Source organism: Anser brachyrhynchus, assembly GCF_964034855.1.
Source record: "Anser brachyrhynchus genome assembly, chromosome: 15".
In the NCBI taxonomy this organism is placed as follows: domain Eukaryota; kingdom Metazoa; phylum Chordata; class Aves; order Anseriformes; family Anatidae; genus Anser; species Anser brachyrhynchus.
Window position 1 is genome coordinate 16,967,685 of NC_137733.1, and position 18,946 is coordinate 16,986,630.

The 18,946-nt window shown below is 52.1% G+C and overlaps 2 protein-coding genes and 2 long non-coding RNA genes across 10 annotated transcripts in view; 1 reads left to right on the top strand and 3 right to left on the bottom strand.

Annotated features, from left to right (window-relative positions):
• The window catches only part of TEX47 (testis expressed 47), a gene marked incomplete at its 5' end in the record, with an annotated part of 30,539 nt that extends 16,655 nt beyond the window's left edge, over positions 1-13,884 (top strand). The window contains one exon of one of the 2 annotated variants that reach the window (XM_080556775.1): positions 13,251-13,884. In XM_080556775.1, coding sequence (XP_080412901.1) covers positions 13,251-13,387 — 137 coding nt within the window. In that variant the 3' untranslated portion in view covers positions 13,388-13,884. Of the gene's footprint in view, positions 1-4,376; positions 5,219-13,250 lie in introns of those variants that run through there. The other variant, XM_080556776.1, reaches the window with a different exon arrangement.
• Positions 1,118-2,170, bottom strand: LOC308178597. The gene is made up of 3 exons (XR_013939844.1): positions 1,939-2,170; positions 1,418-1,590; positions 1,118-1,234 (listed from the first exon to the last, which is right to left on the bottom strand). It is a non-coding gene; the product is annotated as an uncharacterized lncRNA (long non-coding RNA).
• LOC308178067 lies at positions 10,056-11,033 on the bottom strand. Its single transcript, XR_013939554.1, has 3 exons — positions 10,813-11,033; positions 10,356-10,528; positions 10,056-10,172 (listed from the first exon to the last, which is right to left on the bottom strand). It is a non-coding gene; the product is annotated as an uncharacterized lncRNA (long non-coding RNA).
• The window catches only part of ARHGAP17 (Rho GTPase activating protein 17), a 42,305-nt gene continuing 36,889 nt past the window's right edge, over positions 13,531-18,946 (bottom strand). For 2 of the 6 annotated variants that reach the window (XM_080556764.1, XM_080556762.1), the window contains 2 exons: positions 16,435-16,479; positions 13,531-14,452 (listed from right to left, as the gene is read on the bottom strand). In XM_080556764.1, coding sequence (XP_080412890.1) covers positions 16,472-16,479 — 8 coding nt within the window. In that variant the 3' untranslated portion in view covers positions 13,531-14,452; positions 16,435-16,471. Of the gene's footprint in view, positions 14,453-16,434; positions 16,480-18,377; positions 18,402-18,946 lie in introns of all 6 variants that reach the window. The other 4 variants (XM_080556759.1, XM_080556763.1, XM_080556761.1 and 1 more) reach the window with 3 other exon arrangements.

The window sequence follows — 18,946 nt, forward strand, 5'->3', positions numbered from 1 at the left end:
AGCTGTTGCCCCATTTTTCCCCAAAAAGCTTTATTTTTCAGCTCCTCTTCAGCTCAGGACCAGCCCTTCTCTCTCAGCCTCTTCTCAGGGAGTTCAGCTCTTCCCCACATTCCCCCCAAAAGGTTTAAAAAGAAACTCAGAGTCAGTGATTTCAGCTGTTGCCCCGTTCTTCCCCAAAAAAGCTTTATTATTCAGCTCCTCTTCAGCTCAGGTCCAGCTCTTCTTCCTCAGCTCTTTCCCATGATTTCACCTTTTGCTCCCCCATTTCCCCTATTGAATGTGGAGTCTTAGCTCCCACCCAAAAATTTCAGCTCTTGCCCATGTCGCCAGAAAAATTAAAAACCAAACACAACTCAGAGTCAGTGATTTCAGCTGTTGCCCCATTTTTCCCAGAAAAAGCTTTATTATTCAGCTCCTCTTCAGCTCAGGTCCAGCTCTTTTTGCTCAGCCTCTTCCCAGGGAGTTCAGCTTTTGCCCCAAGTTTCCCCCCAAAGATTTAAAAACACAACTCAGAGTCAGTGATTTCAGCCGTTGCCCCATTTTTCCCCAAAAAAGCTTTATTGTTCAGCTCCTCTTCTGCTCAGGGCCAGCTCTTCTTCCTCAGCTCTTTCCCAAGATTTCACCTTTTGCTCCCCCATTTCCCCTATTGAATGTGGAGTCTTAGCTCCCACCCAAGAATTTCAGCTCTTGCCCATGTCGCCAGAAAAATTAAAAAACAAACACAACTCAGAGTCAGTGATTCCAGCTGTTGCCCCATTTTTCCCCCCAAAAAAGCTTTATTTTTCAGCTCCTCTTCAGCTCAGGACCAGCTCTTCTCCCTCAGCCTCTTCCCAGGGAGTTCAGCTCTTCCCCACGTTCTCCCCCAAATGTTTAAAAAAAAACCTCAGAGTCAGTGATTTCAGCTTTTGCCCCATTTTTCCCCAAAAAGCTTTATTTTTCAGCTCCTCTTCAGCTCAGGTCCAGCACTTTTTGCTCAGCTCTTTCCCATGATTTCACCTTTTGCTCCCCCAATTCCCCTCTTGCATGTGGAGTCTTAGCTCCCACCCAAGAATTTCAGCTCTTGCCCATTTCCCCAGAAAAATTAAAAAAAAACAAAAACAACTCAGAGTCAGTGATTCCAGCTGTTGCCCCATTTTTCCCCAAAAAAGCTTTATTATTCAGCTCCTCTTCAGCTCAGGACCAGCCCTTCTCTCTCAGCCTCTTCCCAGGGAGTTCAGCTTTTGCCCCACATTTCCTCCAAAGATTTAAAAACACAACTCAGAGTCAGTGATTTCAGCCGTTGCCCCATTTTTCCCCAAAAAAGCTTTATTATTCAGCTCCTCTTCTGCTCAGGTCTACTTTCTCTTTCTCAGCTCCTGTTCTACAACTTCACCTCTTTTCCCCGTTTCCCCCACGAAGAATGATTTTTATATCCTACCTTTTCTTTTCCAGCACATTTCTCTTGCTAGCACTATTCTTCCACACCTCCTGTCCAGCTCCTTGCATCCGTTTATGTCAAGCTCTACACATCAGTACCGGACACTCGCCACTTGCATTGGGATTTCATGTTTTTCCCCTGGTCCATTTCATTTTTGTTTTGGCTTCTTCCAGCTGTCAAATTATTAAAATATCACACATCAATCACGACTGTTACTGATATTCTCATTAAATGCCCGCCGCCACGCGCCGCCCGGCCGCCCGCCGCCGCGCCCCGGCCCGGCCCGGCCGCGCCCCGGCCCGGCCCGGCCGCGCCCCGGCCCGGCCCGGCCGCGCCCCGGCCCGGCCCGGCCGCGCCCCGGCCGCGCCCCGGCCGCGCCCCGGCCGCGCCCCGGCCGCGCCCCGGCCGCGCCCCGGCCCGGCCGCCCGCCACCGCGCCCCGCCGCGCCCCGGCCCACCCCATTCCTTTAGGTACCCAAGAACCCGTTCCTCTTGCCCACCCTCTCGTCACCATCAGCTCACCCCATTCTGCTGACGCCGCCCCTATTTTCATCCGTCACCGTCGTCGTCGTCTTCACACTGTGACAGCTGCTCCGCCACGTGCTCTATTTGACACCCTCGGCCCCGCCCCGCGGTAGGTGACAGCCAATCCCTGACCTCAGCAGCTACAGCTGGAACCAATCCCGTCCCGCCTTGCTCCGTCCAATCCCTGCCTCGGCCCTCTCAGGCCGGGCCCGCCTCCCACCCCGCCTTGTCCCGCCCCGCCCAATCACTGCCCACAGCAACTCCCTGCCCACCCAATCCGGTCTCGCTCGGCCTCGCTCTGCCCAATCCCGGCCCTGACTCTGTCAGTTCGGCCCCGCCCCCTCGCCTTTCGCGTCCGTGGCGCCGCAGCGCTGCCGCCCGCCCGGCAGCGTCCGCCGGGGACTGTCCCGGGACCGCGGCCCCGCCGTGCTCGCTCCTGGCGCGGCGGGAAGTTGTCAAGGGCCCGCTCCCTCCCCCAACAGCCCCGCAGAGGCCGTGTTCGGTGTCCGGGCAAGGCGCGGAGGGAAACGGGCCGGACGCCCCGGGAGGGGGCGAGACGGGACGGTACGGGAGGGACGGGACGGGACCGGGCTCCCCGTGCCTCCGCCGGGCTGCGTCTCCAGGACGCTGGTGGCGGGGGGGGTCCCCGGGCGGCCGGGCCGCAGCGAGCCCTGACGGGGAGGGCAGGGTCGGGAGGCGGCTCCGGCCTGACAGGGCGGGCACCGGGGTCGGGCGGACCAGGGCCGGCGGGCCGGGACACGGTGGGGAGCGGCACGGGCGGGGCGGGGCGGGGCGGGAGCTGCCGGGGGCCGGGCTCGGTGAGCGGGGCCGGGCGGGGCGGGGCGGGGCGAGTCCATCCTGACAGGGCCGGGACGGCGATTCGGTGGGGCGGAGCCGCGCCTGACAATGGGCGGGTCCGTCCTGACAGGACTCGGACGATGATTGGGCGGAGCGGAGAAGCGCCTGAAAAGGGGCGGGTCCGTCCTGACAGGGCTCGGACGATGATTGGGCGGAGCGGAGAAGCGCCTGAAAAGGGGCGGGTCCGTCCTGACAGGACTCGGACGATGATTGGGCGGAGCGGAGAAGCGCCTGAAAAGGGGCGGGTCCGTCCTGACAGGGCTCGGACGATGATTGGGCGGAGCGGAGAAGCGCCTGAAAAGGGGCGGGTCCGTCCTGACAGGGCTCGGACGATGATTGGGCGGAGCGGAGAAGCACCTGAAAAGGGGCGGGTCCATCCTGACAGGAGCAGGACGATGATTGGACGGAGCGGAGAAGCGCCTGAAAAGGGGCGGGTCCATCCTGACAGGGCCAGCACGGGGATTGGACGGGGCGGTGCCGCACCTGACAAGGGGCGGGTCCGTCCTGACAGGGCTCGGACGATGATTGGGCGGAGCGGAGAAGCACCTGAAAAGGGGCGGGTCCATCCTGACAGGACTCGGACGATGATTGGACGGAGCGGAGAAGCGCCTGAAAAGGGGCGGGTCCATCCTGACAGGGCCAGCACGGGGATTGGACGGGGCGGTGCCGCGCCTGAAAAGGGGCGGGTCCGTCCTGACAGGGCTCGGACGATGATTGGGCGGAGCGGAGAAGCGCCTGAAAAGGGGCGGGTCCATCCTGACAGGGCCAGCACGGGGATTGGGCGGGGCGGGGCGGGGGGGCGGTTCCTGCTTGACAGGAGCAGGACGAGGATTGGGCGGGGCGGGGCCGCGCGCGACGAGGGGCGGGGTCTGGCCCGGGCCGGGCGCAGCCGCCGAGCGCCGGGAGCGGCCCCGAGCCGCGGGTCCGGTCGCAGCGCGCCGGGGTGGGCCCGGGACAGCCGGGCTGTGCGGAACGGCCCCGGTTTCCGCCCCGCAGCGCGCCACAGCCGCACCGCCTTCCGAGCAGGCCTGCGGGCACGGGCACCCGGCGGGGCAGCGCGGCAGCGTTACAAAACCGCCCCGCCAGGGCCCCGCCGGGTGGCTCCGTGCCCGCCCTGTGGCCGACCGGAGCCCCGGGAGCGCCACGCGCGGGTCGCGCTGCCCGCGGGGCTCTGCTGCTGCTGCTGCTGCGCCCCCGGAGGCCCCGAGGCTGCGGCCCCCCCGCGTGACGGCAGGAGCCCTGCGGCCCCTGGGGAGCGCTGAGCTGCGGGGCTGGGCCGGTAACCGGGCTGAAACCGATCGGGGGGCAGCGCGGGGCTCAGGGGCTCGGAACGCTCGTTGGGGGCTGGAGCGGTGACCCGCTACCAGCAGGCGCCTTCCCTCCCAAGGCGCACCTGAGCAGAGGGCAGGGGGCAGCCAGGCTCTTTCTGATGCGGCATCAAGGACAGCGCAGCCAAAACGCGCGGGGTTTGTCACCGAGAGCCACGCGTCCCCTGGGGAACGCAGCTAACTTCAGTAGTTACGGGAGCGTTACCCCCGGGGTCTGATTTCCTCTTCTGCCCCACCTCCCGTTCTCAGAAACAGTGTGGCCCGTTCCCTCCCGCTTCTCTGCATGATCCAGGCTGTGCCCAGCGCTTCTCCTGCCATTCCCCAGGGATCCACGTGTTACGGAAGAGGCACGTTCAGTCCCAGGCCATTCTGCAGCCCGTGAAAGAAAGAGCACGCGGAGCAGGCAGCGCCCCGCTAGCTGCGGAGCCCCGGGGAGGAGCACACGGCCTCCAGGGCAGAACTCTGCTTCTGACGGAGCGCGAACCACGGGTGCTCCGTGCGCACGCCAATAAACAGGCCTCAGGCTGACAATGGACGGTCTCTTGAGTGGGTCATGGCTGATTTGTGGCAGCGATGCCATCCCTGGGTGCAGGTCCACATCTTGCAGGCAGCCCCAGGCCAGGCTGAGGGTGCCACTGCCCTGTGGCCGGGCAAACCTGGCTGGTGGCTGCCAGGGCCCTGCCGCAGCCCCAGCTCCACATCCAGGTGAGCTCTGGCCAGCAGCACCCCGCGGGCACGGAGCCCACCGCACATGGGGCTGGTGGTGGCCGCAGGCAGAGCTCTGGGATGGGCCCAGCAGCAGCTGCTCCCTCCTGGCACCACACCCCCTGAACAGGCGCTGGCTTCACACAGCGCCGCCCAACAGTCACCTTTGCACCCCCGGCACCCTCCAGAGCCCCGTCATATGCAAGCTCACGACCTGAGGCTTGTCCCAAGATCTTTATGGGATGTTCATGTGGCAAGATCAGCTGCAGCTCTAAGCGTTCAGCTTCATCCCAGCTCAAGATGCCACAGTCCATGGAAGAGGTGCTCTCATTTCTCCAGGCTGCTGCTGCTGGCTGCACCGTCTTTTAAAACCTTCAGCTCACGGGTGCCCTGGCAAATCAGAGCTTGTTCCAGGCGATGCACCTCCAGAAGTGGCACACCCAGAAAGAGATGCTGTGGGACTGCACAGCACTATCCAAACACAGTGTTCTCACAACTCCTACCCTGCTGACAGGTGGGGCTTTACGCACTGCGCCTTCGGTATCAAGGCCATCTCTTTCTTTTCAGCTGAAACATATGGTTTCAGTACCAAAATATTTATTTTCAAATGTTCCCTAGTGAATTCACCATTAGACCCAGGTCTTCCTCAATAATTTCAAAAAAAAAAAACCTCAGTGCTTTCAGCTGTTGCCCCATGTTTCCCCCAAAATCTTTAATATTCACCTCCTCTTCTGCTCAAGTCCAGCTCTTCTTCCTCAGACTCTTCTCAGGGAGTTCAGCTTTTGCCCCAAGCTTCCCCCCAAAGGTTAAAAGCACAACTCAGAGTCAGTGATTTCAGCTGTTGCCCCATTTTTCCCCAAAAAAAGCTTTATTGTTCACCTCCTCTTCAGCTCAGGTCCAGCTCTTCTTTCTCAGCTCTTTCCCATGATTTCACCTTTTGCTCCCCCATTTCCTCTCTTGCATGTGGAGTCTTAGCTCCCACCCAAAAATTTCAGCTCTTGCCCATTTCCCCAGAAAAATTAAAAAACAAACACAACTCATAGTGATTTCAGCTGTTCCCCAATTTTTCCCCCCAAAAAAGCTTAATTATTCAGCTCCTCTTCAGCTCAGGACCAGCCCTTCTCGCTCAGCCTCTTCCCAGGGAGTTCAGCTCTTCCCCACGTTCCCCCCCAAATGTTTAAAAAGAAACTCAGAGTCAGTGATTTCAGCTGTTGACCCATTTTTCCCCAAAAAAGCTTTATTATTCAGCTCCTCTTCAGCTCAGGACCAGCCCTTCTCTCTCAGCCTCTTCCCAGGGAGTTCAGCTTTTGCCCCACATTTCCTCCAAAGGTTTAAAAACACAACTCAGAGTCAGTGAATTCAGCCGTTGCCCCATTTTTCCCCAAAAAAGCTTTATTATTCAGCTCCTCTTCTGCTCAGGGCCAGCTCTTCTTCCTCAGCTCTTTCCCATGATTTCACCTTTTGCTCCCCCATTTCCTCTCTTGCATGTGGAGTCTTAGCTCCCACCCAAGAATTTCAGCTCTTGCCCATGTCACCAGAAAAATTAAAAAACAAACACAACTCAGAGTCAGTGATTTCAGCTGTTGCCCCATGTTTCCCCAAAAAAGCTTTATTGTTCAGCTCCTCTTCAGCTCAGGACCAGCTCTTCTCTCTCAGCCTCTTCCCAGGGAGTTCAGCTCTTCCCCACGTTCTCCCCCAAATGTTTAAAAAAACCCTCAGAGTCAGTGATTTCAGCTTTTGCCCCATTTTTCCCCAAAAAAGCTTTATTATTCAGCTCCTCTTCAGCTCAGGTCCAGCTCTTCTTCCTCAGCTCTTTCCCATGATTTCACCTTTTGCTCCCCCATTTCCTCTCTTGCATGTGGAGTCTTAGCTCCCACCCAAGAATTTCAGCTCTTGCCCATGTCACCAGAAAAATTAAAAAACAAACACAACTCAGAGTCAGTGATTTCAGCTGTTGCCCCATTTTTCCCCAAAAAAGCTTTATTGTTCAGCTCCTCTTCTGCTCAGGGCCAGCTCTTCTTCCTCAGCTCTTTCCCAAGATTTCACCTTTTGCTCCCCCAATTCCCCTCTTGACTGTGGAGTCTTAGCTCCCACCCAAAAATTTCAGCTCTTGCCCATTTCCCCAGAAAAATTAAGAAAAACAAACACAACTCATAGTCAGTGATTTCAGCTGTTGCCCCATGTTTCCCCAAAAAGCTTTATTATTCAGCTCCTCTTCAGCTCAGGGCCAGCTCTTCTCTCTCAGCCTCCTCCCAGGGAGTTCAGCTCTTCCCCACATTCCCCCCAAAAGGTTTAAAAAGAAACTCAGAGTCAGTGATTTCAGATGTTGCACCATGTTTCCCCCCAAAAAAGCTTTATTGTTCAGCTCCTCTTCAGCTCAGGTCCAGCTCTTTTTGCTCAGCCTCTTCCCAGGGAGTTCAGCTTTTGCCCCAAGTTTCCCCCCAAAGGTTTAAAAACACAACTCAGAGTCAGTGATTTCAGCTGTTGCCCCATTTTTCCCCCCAAAAGGTTTATTTTTCAGCTACTCTTCAGCTCAGGACCAGCTCTTCTCGCTCAGCCTCTTCCCAGGGAGTTCAGCTCTTCCCCACGTTCTCCCCCAAATGTTTAAAAAAACCCTCAGAGTCAGTGATTTCAGCTTTTGCCCCATTTTTCCCCAAAAAGCTTTATTATTCAGCTCCTCTTCTGCTCAGGGCCAGCTCTTCTCAGCTCTTTCCCATGATTTCACCTTTTGCTCCCCCATTTCCTCTCTTGCATGTGGAGTCTTAGCTCCCACCCAAGAATTTCAGCTCTTGCCCATTTCCCCAGAAAAATTAAAAAACAAACACAACTCATAGTGATTTCAGCTGTTGCCCCATTTTTCCCCAAAAAGCTTTATTTTTCAGCTCCTCTTCAGCTCAGGACCAGCCCTTCTCTCTCAGCCTCTTCCCAGGGAGTTCAGCTTTTGCCCCAAGCTTCCCCCCAAAGGTTTAAAAACACAACTCAGAGTCAGTGATTTCAGCTGTTGCCCCATTTTTCCCCAAAAAAAAGCTTTGTTGTTCAGCTCCTCTTCAGCTCAGGTCCAGCTCTTCTTCCTCAGCTCTTTCCCATGATTTCACCTTTTGCTCCCCCATTTCCTCTCTTGCATGTGGAGTCTTAGCTCCCACCCAAAAATTTCAGCTCTTGCACATGTCACCAGAAAAATTAAAAAACAAACACAACTCATAGTGATTTCAGCTGTTCCCCAATTTTTCCCCCCAAAAAAGCTTAATTATTCAGCTCCTCTTCAGCTCAGGACCAGCTCTTCTCTCTCAGCCTCTTCCCAGGGAGTTCAGCTCTTCCCCACGTTCCCCCCCAAATGTTTAAAAAGAAACTCAGAGTCAGTGATTTCAGCTGTTGACCCATTTTTCCCCAAAAAAACTTTATTATTCAGCTCCTCTTCTGCTCAGGGCCAGCTCTTCTTCCTCAGCTCTTTCCCATGATTTCACCTTTTGCTCCCCCAATTCCCCTCTTGACTGTGGAGTCTTAGCTCCCACCCAAAAATTTCAGCTCTTGCCCATTTCCCCAGAAAAATTAAGAAAAACAAACACAACTCATAGTCAGTGATTCCAGCTGTTGCCCCATGTTTCCCCAAAAAGCTTTATTATTCAGCTCCTCTTCAGCTCAGGACCAGCTCTTTTTGCTCAGCCTCTTCCCAGGGAGTTCAGCTCTTCCCCACATTCCCCCCAAAGGTTTAAAAACACAACTCAGAGTCAGTGATTTCAGCTGTTGCCCCATTTTTCCCCCCAAAAGGTTTATTTTTCAGCTACTCTTCTGCTCAGGACCAGCCCTTCTCTCTCAGCCTCTTCCCAGGGAGTTCAGCTCTTCCCCACGTTCTCCCCCAAATGTTTAAAAAAAACCTCAGAGTCAGTGATTTCAGCTTTTGCCCCATTTTTCCCCAAAAAAGCTTTATTATTCAGCTCCTCTTCTGCTCAGGGCCAGCTCTTCTCAGCTCTTTCCCATGATTTCACCTTTTGCTCCCCCATTTCCTCTCTTGCATGTGGAGTCTTAGCTCCCACCCAAGAATTTCAGCTCTTGCCCATGCCGCCAGAAAAATTAAAAAACAAACACAACTCAGAGTCAGTGATTTCAGCTGTTGCCCCATTTTTCCCCAAAAAGCTTTATTTTTCAGCTCCTCTTCAGCTCAGGACCAGCCCTTCTCTCTCAGCCTCTTCTCAGGGAGTTCAGCTCTTCCCCACATTCCCCCCAAAAGGTTTAAAAAGAAACTCAGAGTCAGTGATTTCAGCTGTTGCCCCGTTCTTCCCCAAAAAAGCTTTATTATTCAGCTCCTCTTCAGCTCAGGTCCAGCTCTTCTTCCTCAGCTCTTTCCCATGATTTCACCTTTTGCTCCCCCATTTCCCCTATTGAATGTGGAGTCTTAGCTCCCACCCAAAAATTTCAGCTCTTGCCCATGTCGCCAGAAAAATTAAAAACCAAACACAACTCAGAGTCAGTGATTTCAGCTGTTGCCCCATTTTTCCCAGAAAAAGCTTTATTATTCAGCTCCTCTTCAGCTCAGGTCCAGCTCTTTTTGCTCAGCCTCTTCCCAGGGAGTTCAGCTTTTGCCCCAAGTTTCCCCCCAAAGATTTAAAAACACAACTCAGAGTCAGTGATTTCAGCCGTTGCCCCATTTTTCCCCAAAAAAGCTTTATTGTTCAGCTCCTCTTCTGCTCAGGGCCAGCTCTTCTTCCTCAGCTCTTTCCCAAGATTTCACCTTTTGCTCCCCCATTTCCCCTATTGAATGTGGAGTCTTAGCTCCCACCCAAGAATTTCAGCTCTTGCCCATGTCGCCAGAAAAATTAAAAAACAAACACAACTCAGAGTCAGTGATTCCAGCTGTTGCCCCATTTTTCCCCCCAAAAAAGCTTTATTTTTCAGCTCCTCTTCAGCTCAGGACCAGCTCTTCTCCCTCAGCCTCTTCCCAGGGAGTTCAGCTCTTCCCCACGTTCTCCCCCAAATGTTTAAAAAAAAACCTCAGAGTCAGTGATTTCAGCTTTTGCCCCATTTTTCCCCAAAAAGCTTTATTTTTCAGCTCCTCTTCAGCTCAGGTCCAGCACTTTTTGCTCAGCTCTTTCCCATGATTTCACCTTTTGCTCCCCCAATTCCCCTCTTGCATGTGGAGTCTTAGCTCCCACCCAAGAATTTCAGCTCTTGCCCATTTCCCCAGAAAAATTAAAAAAAAACAAAAACAACTCAGAGTCAGTGATTCCAGCTGTTGCCCCATTTTTCCCCAAAAAAGCTTTATTATTCAGCTCCTCTTCAGCTCAGGACCAGCCCTTCTCTCTCAGCCTCTTCCCAGGGAGTTCAGCTTTTGCCCCACATTTCCTCCAAAGATTTAAAAACACAACTCAGAGTCAGTGATTTCAGCCGTTGCCCCATTTTTCCCCAAAAAAGCTTTATTATTCAGCTCCTCTTCTGCTCAGGTCTACTTTCTCTTTCTCAGCTCCTGTTCTACAACTTCACCTCTTTTCCCCGTTTCCCCCACGAAGAATGATTTTTATATCCTACCTTTTCTTTTCCAGCACATTTCTCTTGCTAGCACTATTCTTCCACACCTCCTGTCCAGCTCCTTGCATCCGTTTATGTCAAGCTCTACACATCAGTACCGGACACTCGCCACTTGCATTGGGATTTCATGTTTTTCCCCTGGTCCATTTCATTTTTGTTTTGGCTTCTTCCAGCTGTCAAATTATTAAAATATCACACATCAATCACGACTGTTACTGATATTCTCATTAAATGCCCGCCGCCACGCGCCGCCCGGCCGCCCGCCGCCGCGCCCCGGCCCGGCCCGGCCGCGCCCCGGCCCGGCCCGGCCGCGCCCCGGCCGCGCCCCGGCCGCGCCCCGGCCGCGCCCCGGCCCGGCCGCCCGCCACCGCGCCCCGCCGCGCCCCGGCCCACCCCATTCCTTTAGGTACCCAAGAACCCGTTCCTCTTGCCCACCCTCTCGTCACCATCAGCTCACCCCATTCTGCTGACGCCGCCCCTATTTTCATCCGTCACCGTCGTCGTCGTCTTCACACTGTGACAGCTGCTCCGCCACGTGCTCTATTTGACACCCTCGGCCCCGCCCCGCGGTAGGTGACAGCCAATCCCTGACCTCAGCAGCTACAGCTGGAACCAATCCCGTCCCGCCTTGCTCCGTCCAATCCCTGCCTCGGCCCTCTCAGGCCGGGCCCGCCTCCCACCCCGCCTTGTCCCGCCCCGCCCAATCACTGCCCACAGCAACTCCCTGCCCACCCAATCCGGTCTCGCTCGGCCTCGCTCTGCCCAATCCCGGCCCTGACTCTGTCAGTTCGGCCCCGCCCCCTCGCCTTTCGCGTCCGTGGCGCCGCAGCGCTGCCGCCCGCCCGGCAGCGTCCGCCGGGGACTGTCCCGGGACCGCGGCCCCGCCGTGCTCGCTCCTGGCGCGGCGGGAAGTTGTCAAGGGCCCGCTCCCTCCCCCAACAGCCCCGCAGAGGCCGTGTTCGGTGTCCGGGCAAGGCGCGGAGGGAAACGGGCCGGACGCCCCGGGAGGGGGCGAGACGGGACGGTACGGGAGGGACGGGACGGGACCGGGCTCCCCGTGCCTCCGCCGGGCTGCGTCTCCAGGACGCTGGTGGCGGGGGGGGTCCCCGGGCGGCCGGGCCGCAGCGAGCCCTGACGGGGAGGGCAGGGTCGGGAGGCGGCTCCGGCCTGACAGGGCGGGCACCGGGGTCGGGCGGACCAGGGCCGGCGGGCCGGGACACGGTGGGGAGCGGCACGGGCGGGGCGGGGCGGGGCGGGAGCTGCCGGGGGCCGGGCTCGGTGAGCGGGGCCGGGCGGGGCGGGGCGGGGCGAGTCCATCCTGACAGGGCCGGGACGGCGATTCGGTGGGGCGGAGCCGCGCCTGACAATGGGCGGGTCCGTCCTGACAGGACTCGGACGATGATTGGGCGGAGCGGAGAAGCGCCTGAAAAGGGGCGGGTCCGTCCTGACAGGGCTCGGACGATGATTGGGCGGAGCGGAGAAGCGCCTGAAAAGGGGCGGGTCCGTCCTGACAGGACTCGGACGATGATTGGGCGGAGCGGAGAAGCGCCTGAAAAGGGGCGGGTCCGTCCTGACAGGGCTCGGACGATGATTGGGCGGAGCGGAGAAGCGCCTGAAAAGGGGCGGGTCCGTCCTGACAGGGCTCGGACGATGATTGGGCGGAGCGGAGAAGCACCTGAAAAGGGGCGGGTCCATCCTGACAGGAGCAGGACGATGATTGGACGGAGCGGAGAAGCGCCTGAAAAGGGGCGGGTCCATCCTGACAGGGCCAGCACGGGGATTGGACGGGGCGGTGCCGCGCCTGACAAGGGGCGGGTCCGTCCTGACAGGGCTCGGACGATGATTGGGCGGAGCGGAGAAGCACCTGAAAAGGGGCGGGTCCATCCTGACAGGACTCGGACGATGATTGGACGGAGCGGAGAAGCGCCTGAAAAGGGGCGGGTCCATCCTGACAGGGCCAGCACGGGGATTGGACGGGGCGGTGCCGCGCCTGAAAAGGGGCGGGTCCGTCCTGACAGGGCTCGGACGATGATTGGGCGGAGCGGAGAAGCGCCTGAAAAGGGGCGGGTCCATCCTGACAGGGCCAGCACGGGGATTGGGCGGGGCGGGGCGGGGGGGCGGTTCCTGCTTGACAGGAGCAGGACGAGGATTGGGCGGGGCGGGGCCGCGCGCGACGAGGGGCGGGGTCTGGCCCGGGCCGGGCGCAGCCGCCGAGCGCCGGGAGCGGCCCCGAGCCGCGGGTCCGGTCGCAGCGCGCCGGGGTGGGCCCGGGACAGCCGGGCTGTGCGGAACGGCCCCGGTTTCCGCCCCGCAGCGCGCCACAGCCGCACCGCCTTCCGAGCAGGCCTGCGGGCACGGGCACCCGGCGGGGCAGCGCGGCAGCGTTACAAAACCGCCCCGCCAGGGCCCCGCCGGGTGGCTCCGTGCCCGCCCTGTGGCCGACCGGAGCCCCGGGAGCGCCACGCGCGGGTCGCGCTGCCCGCGGGGCTCTGCTGCTGCTGCTGCTGCGCCCCCGGAGGCCCCGAGGCTGCGGCCCCCCCGCGTGACGGCAGGAGCCCTGCGGCCCCTGGGGAGCGCTGAGCTGCGGGGCTGGGCCGGTAACCGGGCTGAAACCGATCGGGGGGCAGCGCGGGGCTCAGGGGCTCGGAACGCTCGTTGGGGGCTGGAGCGGTGACCCGCTACCAGCAGGCGCCTTCCCTCCCAAGGCGCACCTGAGCAGAGGGCAGGGGGCAGCCAGGCTCTTTCTGATGCGGCATCAAGGACAGCGCAGCCAAAACGCGCGGGGTTTGTCACCGAGAGCCACGCGTCCCCTGGGGAACGCAGCTAACTTCAGTAGTTACGGGAGCGTTACCCCTGGGGTCTGATTTCCTCTTCTGCCCCACCTCCCGTTCTCAGAAACAGTATGGCCCGTTCCCTCCCGCTTCTCTGCACGATCCAGGCTGTGCCCAGCGCTTCTCCTGCCATTCCCCAGGGATCCACGTGTTACGGAAGAGGCACCTTCAGTCCCAGGCCACGTCTTCTGCAGCCCGTGAAAGAAAGAGCGCGCGGAGCAGGCAGCGCCCCGCTAGCTGCGGAGCCCCGGGGAGGAGCACACGGCCTCCAGGGCAGAACTCTGCTTCTGACGGAGCGCGAACCACGGGTGCTCCGTGTGCACGCCAATAAACAAGCCTCAGGCTGACAAAAGATGGTCTTTAATTTTTATAAACGTTCACCAACCGATGCATCAAACCAGCTGTTCAAAGTTCTTTCAAAATTCAACCATTTTCAATGAAAGCACAAAAAAAACACTTCCACAGTTTTACCTCAGAACTCTTGCAAGTTTCACATAAACAAAAGCAGGCTTGGTTAATACAAATAACTATGAAATAAGTATTAAGTATCGATCATTGAGTAGCAATGAAATGATTAAAGATACAGTAAGTTTCCTTCTACAGTATGACAGTCCTTCAAGGCACTAGAATACGTCCACAGTTTTGATGAGGCAACTGATAACCAGCAGTCACCACCAGCACTCCGACATTTTTTGGTTCATGTTTTTAAAAAGAATCTGCAGCAAATCAGTGAGGGAATGTCTCTTGCAAGGCATCTCCTTGTAATGTCTTAAGAACTAGAAATAAAAGTCTAACCATGACATTAAAAAGATTATTTCCATAATACATGCGCTTTAAATAACTAACGTTTTGCTTCTTAATCGTTTGGAATATTTGCTAATACCAGTTGTATTAGCAGCAATTATGCTTCCTATGCAAGTTTCTGCATTAATTAATTTCTTCTATCCACGATTCTGAAAACCATTGCTGAGACACAGATCATTCAACTTCTTCTGAATGGCTCAATCACTTTTGCAGTGACTCACAAGCCAGAACTCTGCACAGGTTTGCCATTTTGTCAGAAGAAGCTTTTCACTGTTAAGTCTGTTAGTTTTCCCACCAGGAGAGGAAAGTACAAAAAGTTTGAGAGTTTCCTCTATAGAGCAGTGCTTTCCGTATCATTGTCAACATCTAGCGTGAGATGGTTGTGCAGTTCTTTGCTCGCTGTCTCTGTAAGAAGCTCTGGAGAAGCGTTTTGAAGTGGTTCTTGAATACTGGAATTAGAGTCTGCACAAAAAATGAAACAGCAAATTTAGCAGTCTGGACAGTGACATCGCATTCAACAGTGTATTTCTGGTGCATTTCCTTAGAAAGAAAAGGGAAAGGAAAGATCAACAAAGGCTCTGCTAACAGAGGGCTGGAACATATGGGCATGTGCACACAAAAACAGGAAAAGGCTAAGCCAAACTAAAAATCTGATCTTTGGGTTGCTTCTCCTCCATACCTTTATTTTAGGTACACTAAGAAAAGCACTTATTTCTGAAGAACGGAAGGAATCAAGTGTGATTTAATATCACGTTCCTCAAATCCTCACAGGAGTGATATTACACTCCAGACAGTAATATCAAAAACAGGATTGCCACTCGGCATAAACTTTGGCACCTAGGCCATCATCCAAGTAAACATCACCTAAGACTTGCAGAAGTGATGAGTGCATGTTCAGATCAACAAATCCAAATAAACAGCTTGCTTTTAAACTAAGGTGACATCAACAGGAATCTTGTAAAGACTTTGAATTGTATCTTAAGCATTAAAGTCTTAACTTTAGTATAGTAGTTACGTTGTAAATGTTCGAGTTGAAAACCTTCGAGCTAAGTGAGTGACATGGAAGAGGCCAAAGCACATAGAGAACAGAAGGTTTGAGTGCAGCCTCCCCCACTTCTTTCTCAGGCCCACTGCATAAGGCTGGCTGGCACTCTTGTAATCTGCAGTAATTCCGTAGTGACACAGCTAATATAACAGCTGGAACTGTACCATATTGTTTCCTGACACCAACTGACTTGTCTTGCACAGGACAGTCAAATGTGCACTACTAGAACATTCACAAAACCTTTATTCTAGGATTAATGCTTTCTGTGAGGTGTGAGCCATACATTTTCTCCCAAGTCCTGTATTAAAATTTTAGTGGTAAATAAAAAAAATCCAGAAGGCACAGAACAAAACACCGGTACTGTTACGACTTGTTAAATGCCATCCACCAGGGTGAATCTTTAAAGAAGACTCCTCTCCCCAGCCCCCATTCTCATTCTGAAGACCAGTGCCCTGCTTGCAGGACCGTGAACAAGGCTGTGTTGCGTCTACAGGAAGACACATGTTCAGTAGACCCTTGATAGCAATGAAGAAAATAATTACTGCGGCTACTTTAAAATCAAACCTTTTCACTTAGCCTCACATTCACAATATTTAAACTAAAACCCTGCTGATCCATGAAACCAAACTTCCTAGCATCAGCAGCTCCCCTTTATCCCAACTACGATGCTTGTTTCTACAACGGATAAAAATGTAAGTACTTTCAAAGCTAGTTGATTTGTTTTTAACTTTAGATTTTTTTTAGGCATTTTCACTATTGTTATTAGAAGCACCCTTACATAGAAGAATAAACTGCTGTTATGCAATTTCCCAAATTCTTACACAGTCTCTTACTCAAAACGTTCCACAACAAGCTGGGCCCTAGAAGAGGTGAGCACAGAATCCGAATAGCAGAGATCCTGCACCCTAATATCTATCATTACCCACAGTACTGCTGAATTTTCATTTAAAATATGATTCAAAAGATGTACTTCAACTTTAGAAGCAGACACAGAAGTTCTCCCTACCACTACTGCATACTCAAGGATGAATCAGAAGAGGAGGTATCTGAAAGTGTGACATGACACAGGAAAGAAATGTGTGATAAACAACAGTACAGCTAACACTGAATATAAAATGAACCACTGTACTAAAACCACGGATTTCTGTGTGATTTTCTGTAAGTGGAAAAAGTACAACGTGAAACTGCCCAGTCAAAACATGAATTTTACATATTCTTCTCTCCAGTACTTTTAGTACGTTAATGTAAAAGCAAGCATAAAACAGCCATGCTTTTTGCATGCCACGCTAATGATAATACAAGCAAGCAGTGTTATTTGTGACGGGTTAGTAGTGGGCATTAGCACACACATGATTATGAATCAGCAACACTTTTGGCCAATCATATGCCTTTTCCTTACCATTGAACTTTCCAATACAGTTCCTACTGAATGCAGGTCAAACATCTAGATTATTTAATAAAATTTTTGATTAGAATATTCTTTCCAAGGGCTCATAACTTCAATACCATAAATAGAATTTGAGACATTACTGTCCAGCATACGGACAAAGGAATTCGTTATCCTGAAAATGGTTCAGAATTCCAGTTCTGATATAAGGAAGTTTGCTTACAACTTATTTTTGGCTTCCATAATTCCTGTTTTCCGTTGCTTCACTATTTAAGGTTAAAATTAAAAATAGCTATTTCACACTGTGAATTAGATAAGACAGTTTATGGTATCAGACTGTTTAAAAATAAACGCTTACATGTGTAAATGTTAGAGCAGATACTCTTACATAATATGCAGTGATGTTAATTCATAGCAACTATTAATTCTTTTTTAAAAACAGATTGATCTGGAAAAGTTGGATGATCCTCACTGAGTGTACTGCTGTAGGTAAGTTTGGCTATTGCTTTAAATGTTCTTTTTTTTTTTTGGTGGAAGGTCTTTGTTTGTTTTCCAAGACACACTAAAATTTTAAGGTTCCTTTACCAGCTTTGCTAAAGAATGATTCTTCATCAGCTTTCCTTTACTGACTCTCCTGCATGGTAGCTTTCATACTATTGCTTACCATATACAACTTACATGGCCAATTTGCTAAGGTTTGCACTAGGGAGGAATGATATTTAGTCTTTTCAATTTCAATATTTTCAGGTTAATAATCTGTTCTTAATTTCAGTATTATTTTTTAATTTATTCAAAGTACAAGACAGCTGTGTATCTCATGCCTGTAATGACTGAAAATGGACTATCCCTGAAATTCAGCACTAACTGTAAGTTCTTACAACAATTTACAATCCTCTGGTCAATTCACAATTGTTCTCATATGGCAGATGCTTTGTTTGTGTAACTTAAACTCCTCCACTAATTAAGCAGCCCCCTGCAGACCAGCTGTATATTGTTTAGAATGCAAGTATTTCTCCAGTTACATTAGGGTAAAACAAATCTTGTTTGTCTGCTATCATTAGAACAGTTTCCCTCAGAACCAGAAAAATTCCAAAATGAAAACAAGCATAGTCAACATATGAAACATGACTTCGAAATTAAGTTTAAGTCTTTGCTTGAAGTTTGACTCATCAGCACAGTTCCCATTCTCAGCTTATTTGCAAGCACTGTAAAGATCCCAAACTTAGCCTTATTTCTGAATTCTAATATTAATAGAATGCTAATTTAAGAGTCTTTCCTGTAAGCAGTCAAATCTTGAGATTATTCAGGAATGTAGCTTTAACTTTTCCAGCCTGCCATGCAGTTGATATCTTAAAAAGGTAGCATTTCCAAACCATTATCCATGAACAATAAGATTATTAACGTGCTGTTTGGCAGCTGCGATTGAACAGACTAGTACTATTAGTGAGACTGGAGCTGACAGAATGCAAATGCAAACATGCCAGAATGCAGATGCTGCTGCATCTGCAAAGGGGTTTAGTCACAGGAATGTGTATTTTGCCAAATAAATTCCAAGTAGTTAAAAATAACTGAAAACCTAATGTGAAAGCTACATTAAAATGCAACCACAAAATACTGAAGGAAAAAACATGAGCTGCAATATTTGCCTGCACTGATGAGAAGAAACCTCATTTTATATGGGTCACTGCTTCACACCTGGTAACTGTGTGAAGTGTTATTCAAAATAGTTATTTTTATGATTTGTTCTGAAGTATAAATTAATGTTCACAGGACTATTAAAATTAAGCATAGGGCCTAGTATCTCTTACAACCAGAATGATATGTAGTAATGAAATAACATACAGAGTTGACAGAGAGCACATATTCCAAAGCGCATATACAAAATAAAGCTACAAAAAAATATTGCTGTGCAGGAGCGTTTTAGCTTATATTGCATGTTTCTAGTAAGTACAAACCTTATTCGCAGTAACCATCCCCACCTGTGAAGGCATCATGGGGTAAAGCTATTAGGCAACAGAATTTATACTTTGCATTCCAAAACATTAGTCTTATTGTACAGAAGCTGCAGTGTCATTAGAAAATTTTAACCATTATTGAATATAAGTAGAATTAAAAGCGTTAGTATTTTACATTATCTCTTCCTTCAGAACTTCCTAAAATAAACCTTTCAGGAGCACATTTCGAGATCTGCTAACTTTTATTGTCTTTAGCAGTTAATTTTTTTTCCAAGACTTAAATTAACATTACCCCTATCAAGGTAATAACTACAAACTTCATGAAGTTCCTGTGAGAAAATAGAAAATTGGTCTCTAATTCATGAATGTCTCAAAGCACAAAAAAGTCTGCATTTAAAACATGAAGATCTATCTAGAAATTGGCCTAAGATACACAGTTAAATGCACTTGATTCTTCAGCTTCTGGATGTCTGACTTAAAAGGACATCAGAAGGCTTCATTCTCATAGGGTAGAACATCCTCTGTGTTAGTACCTTTCCTATCAGAACATGTATCAGTGACTACATTGC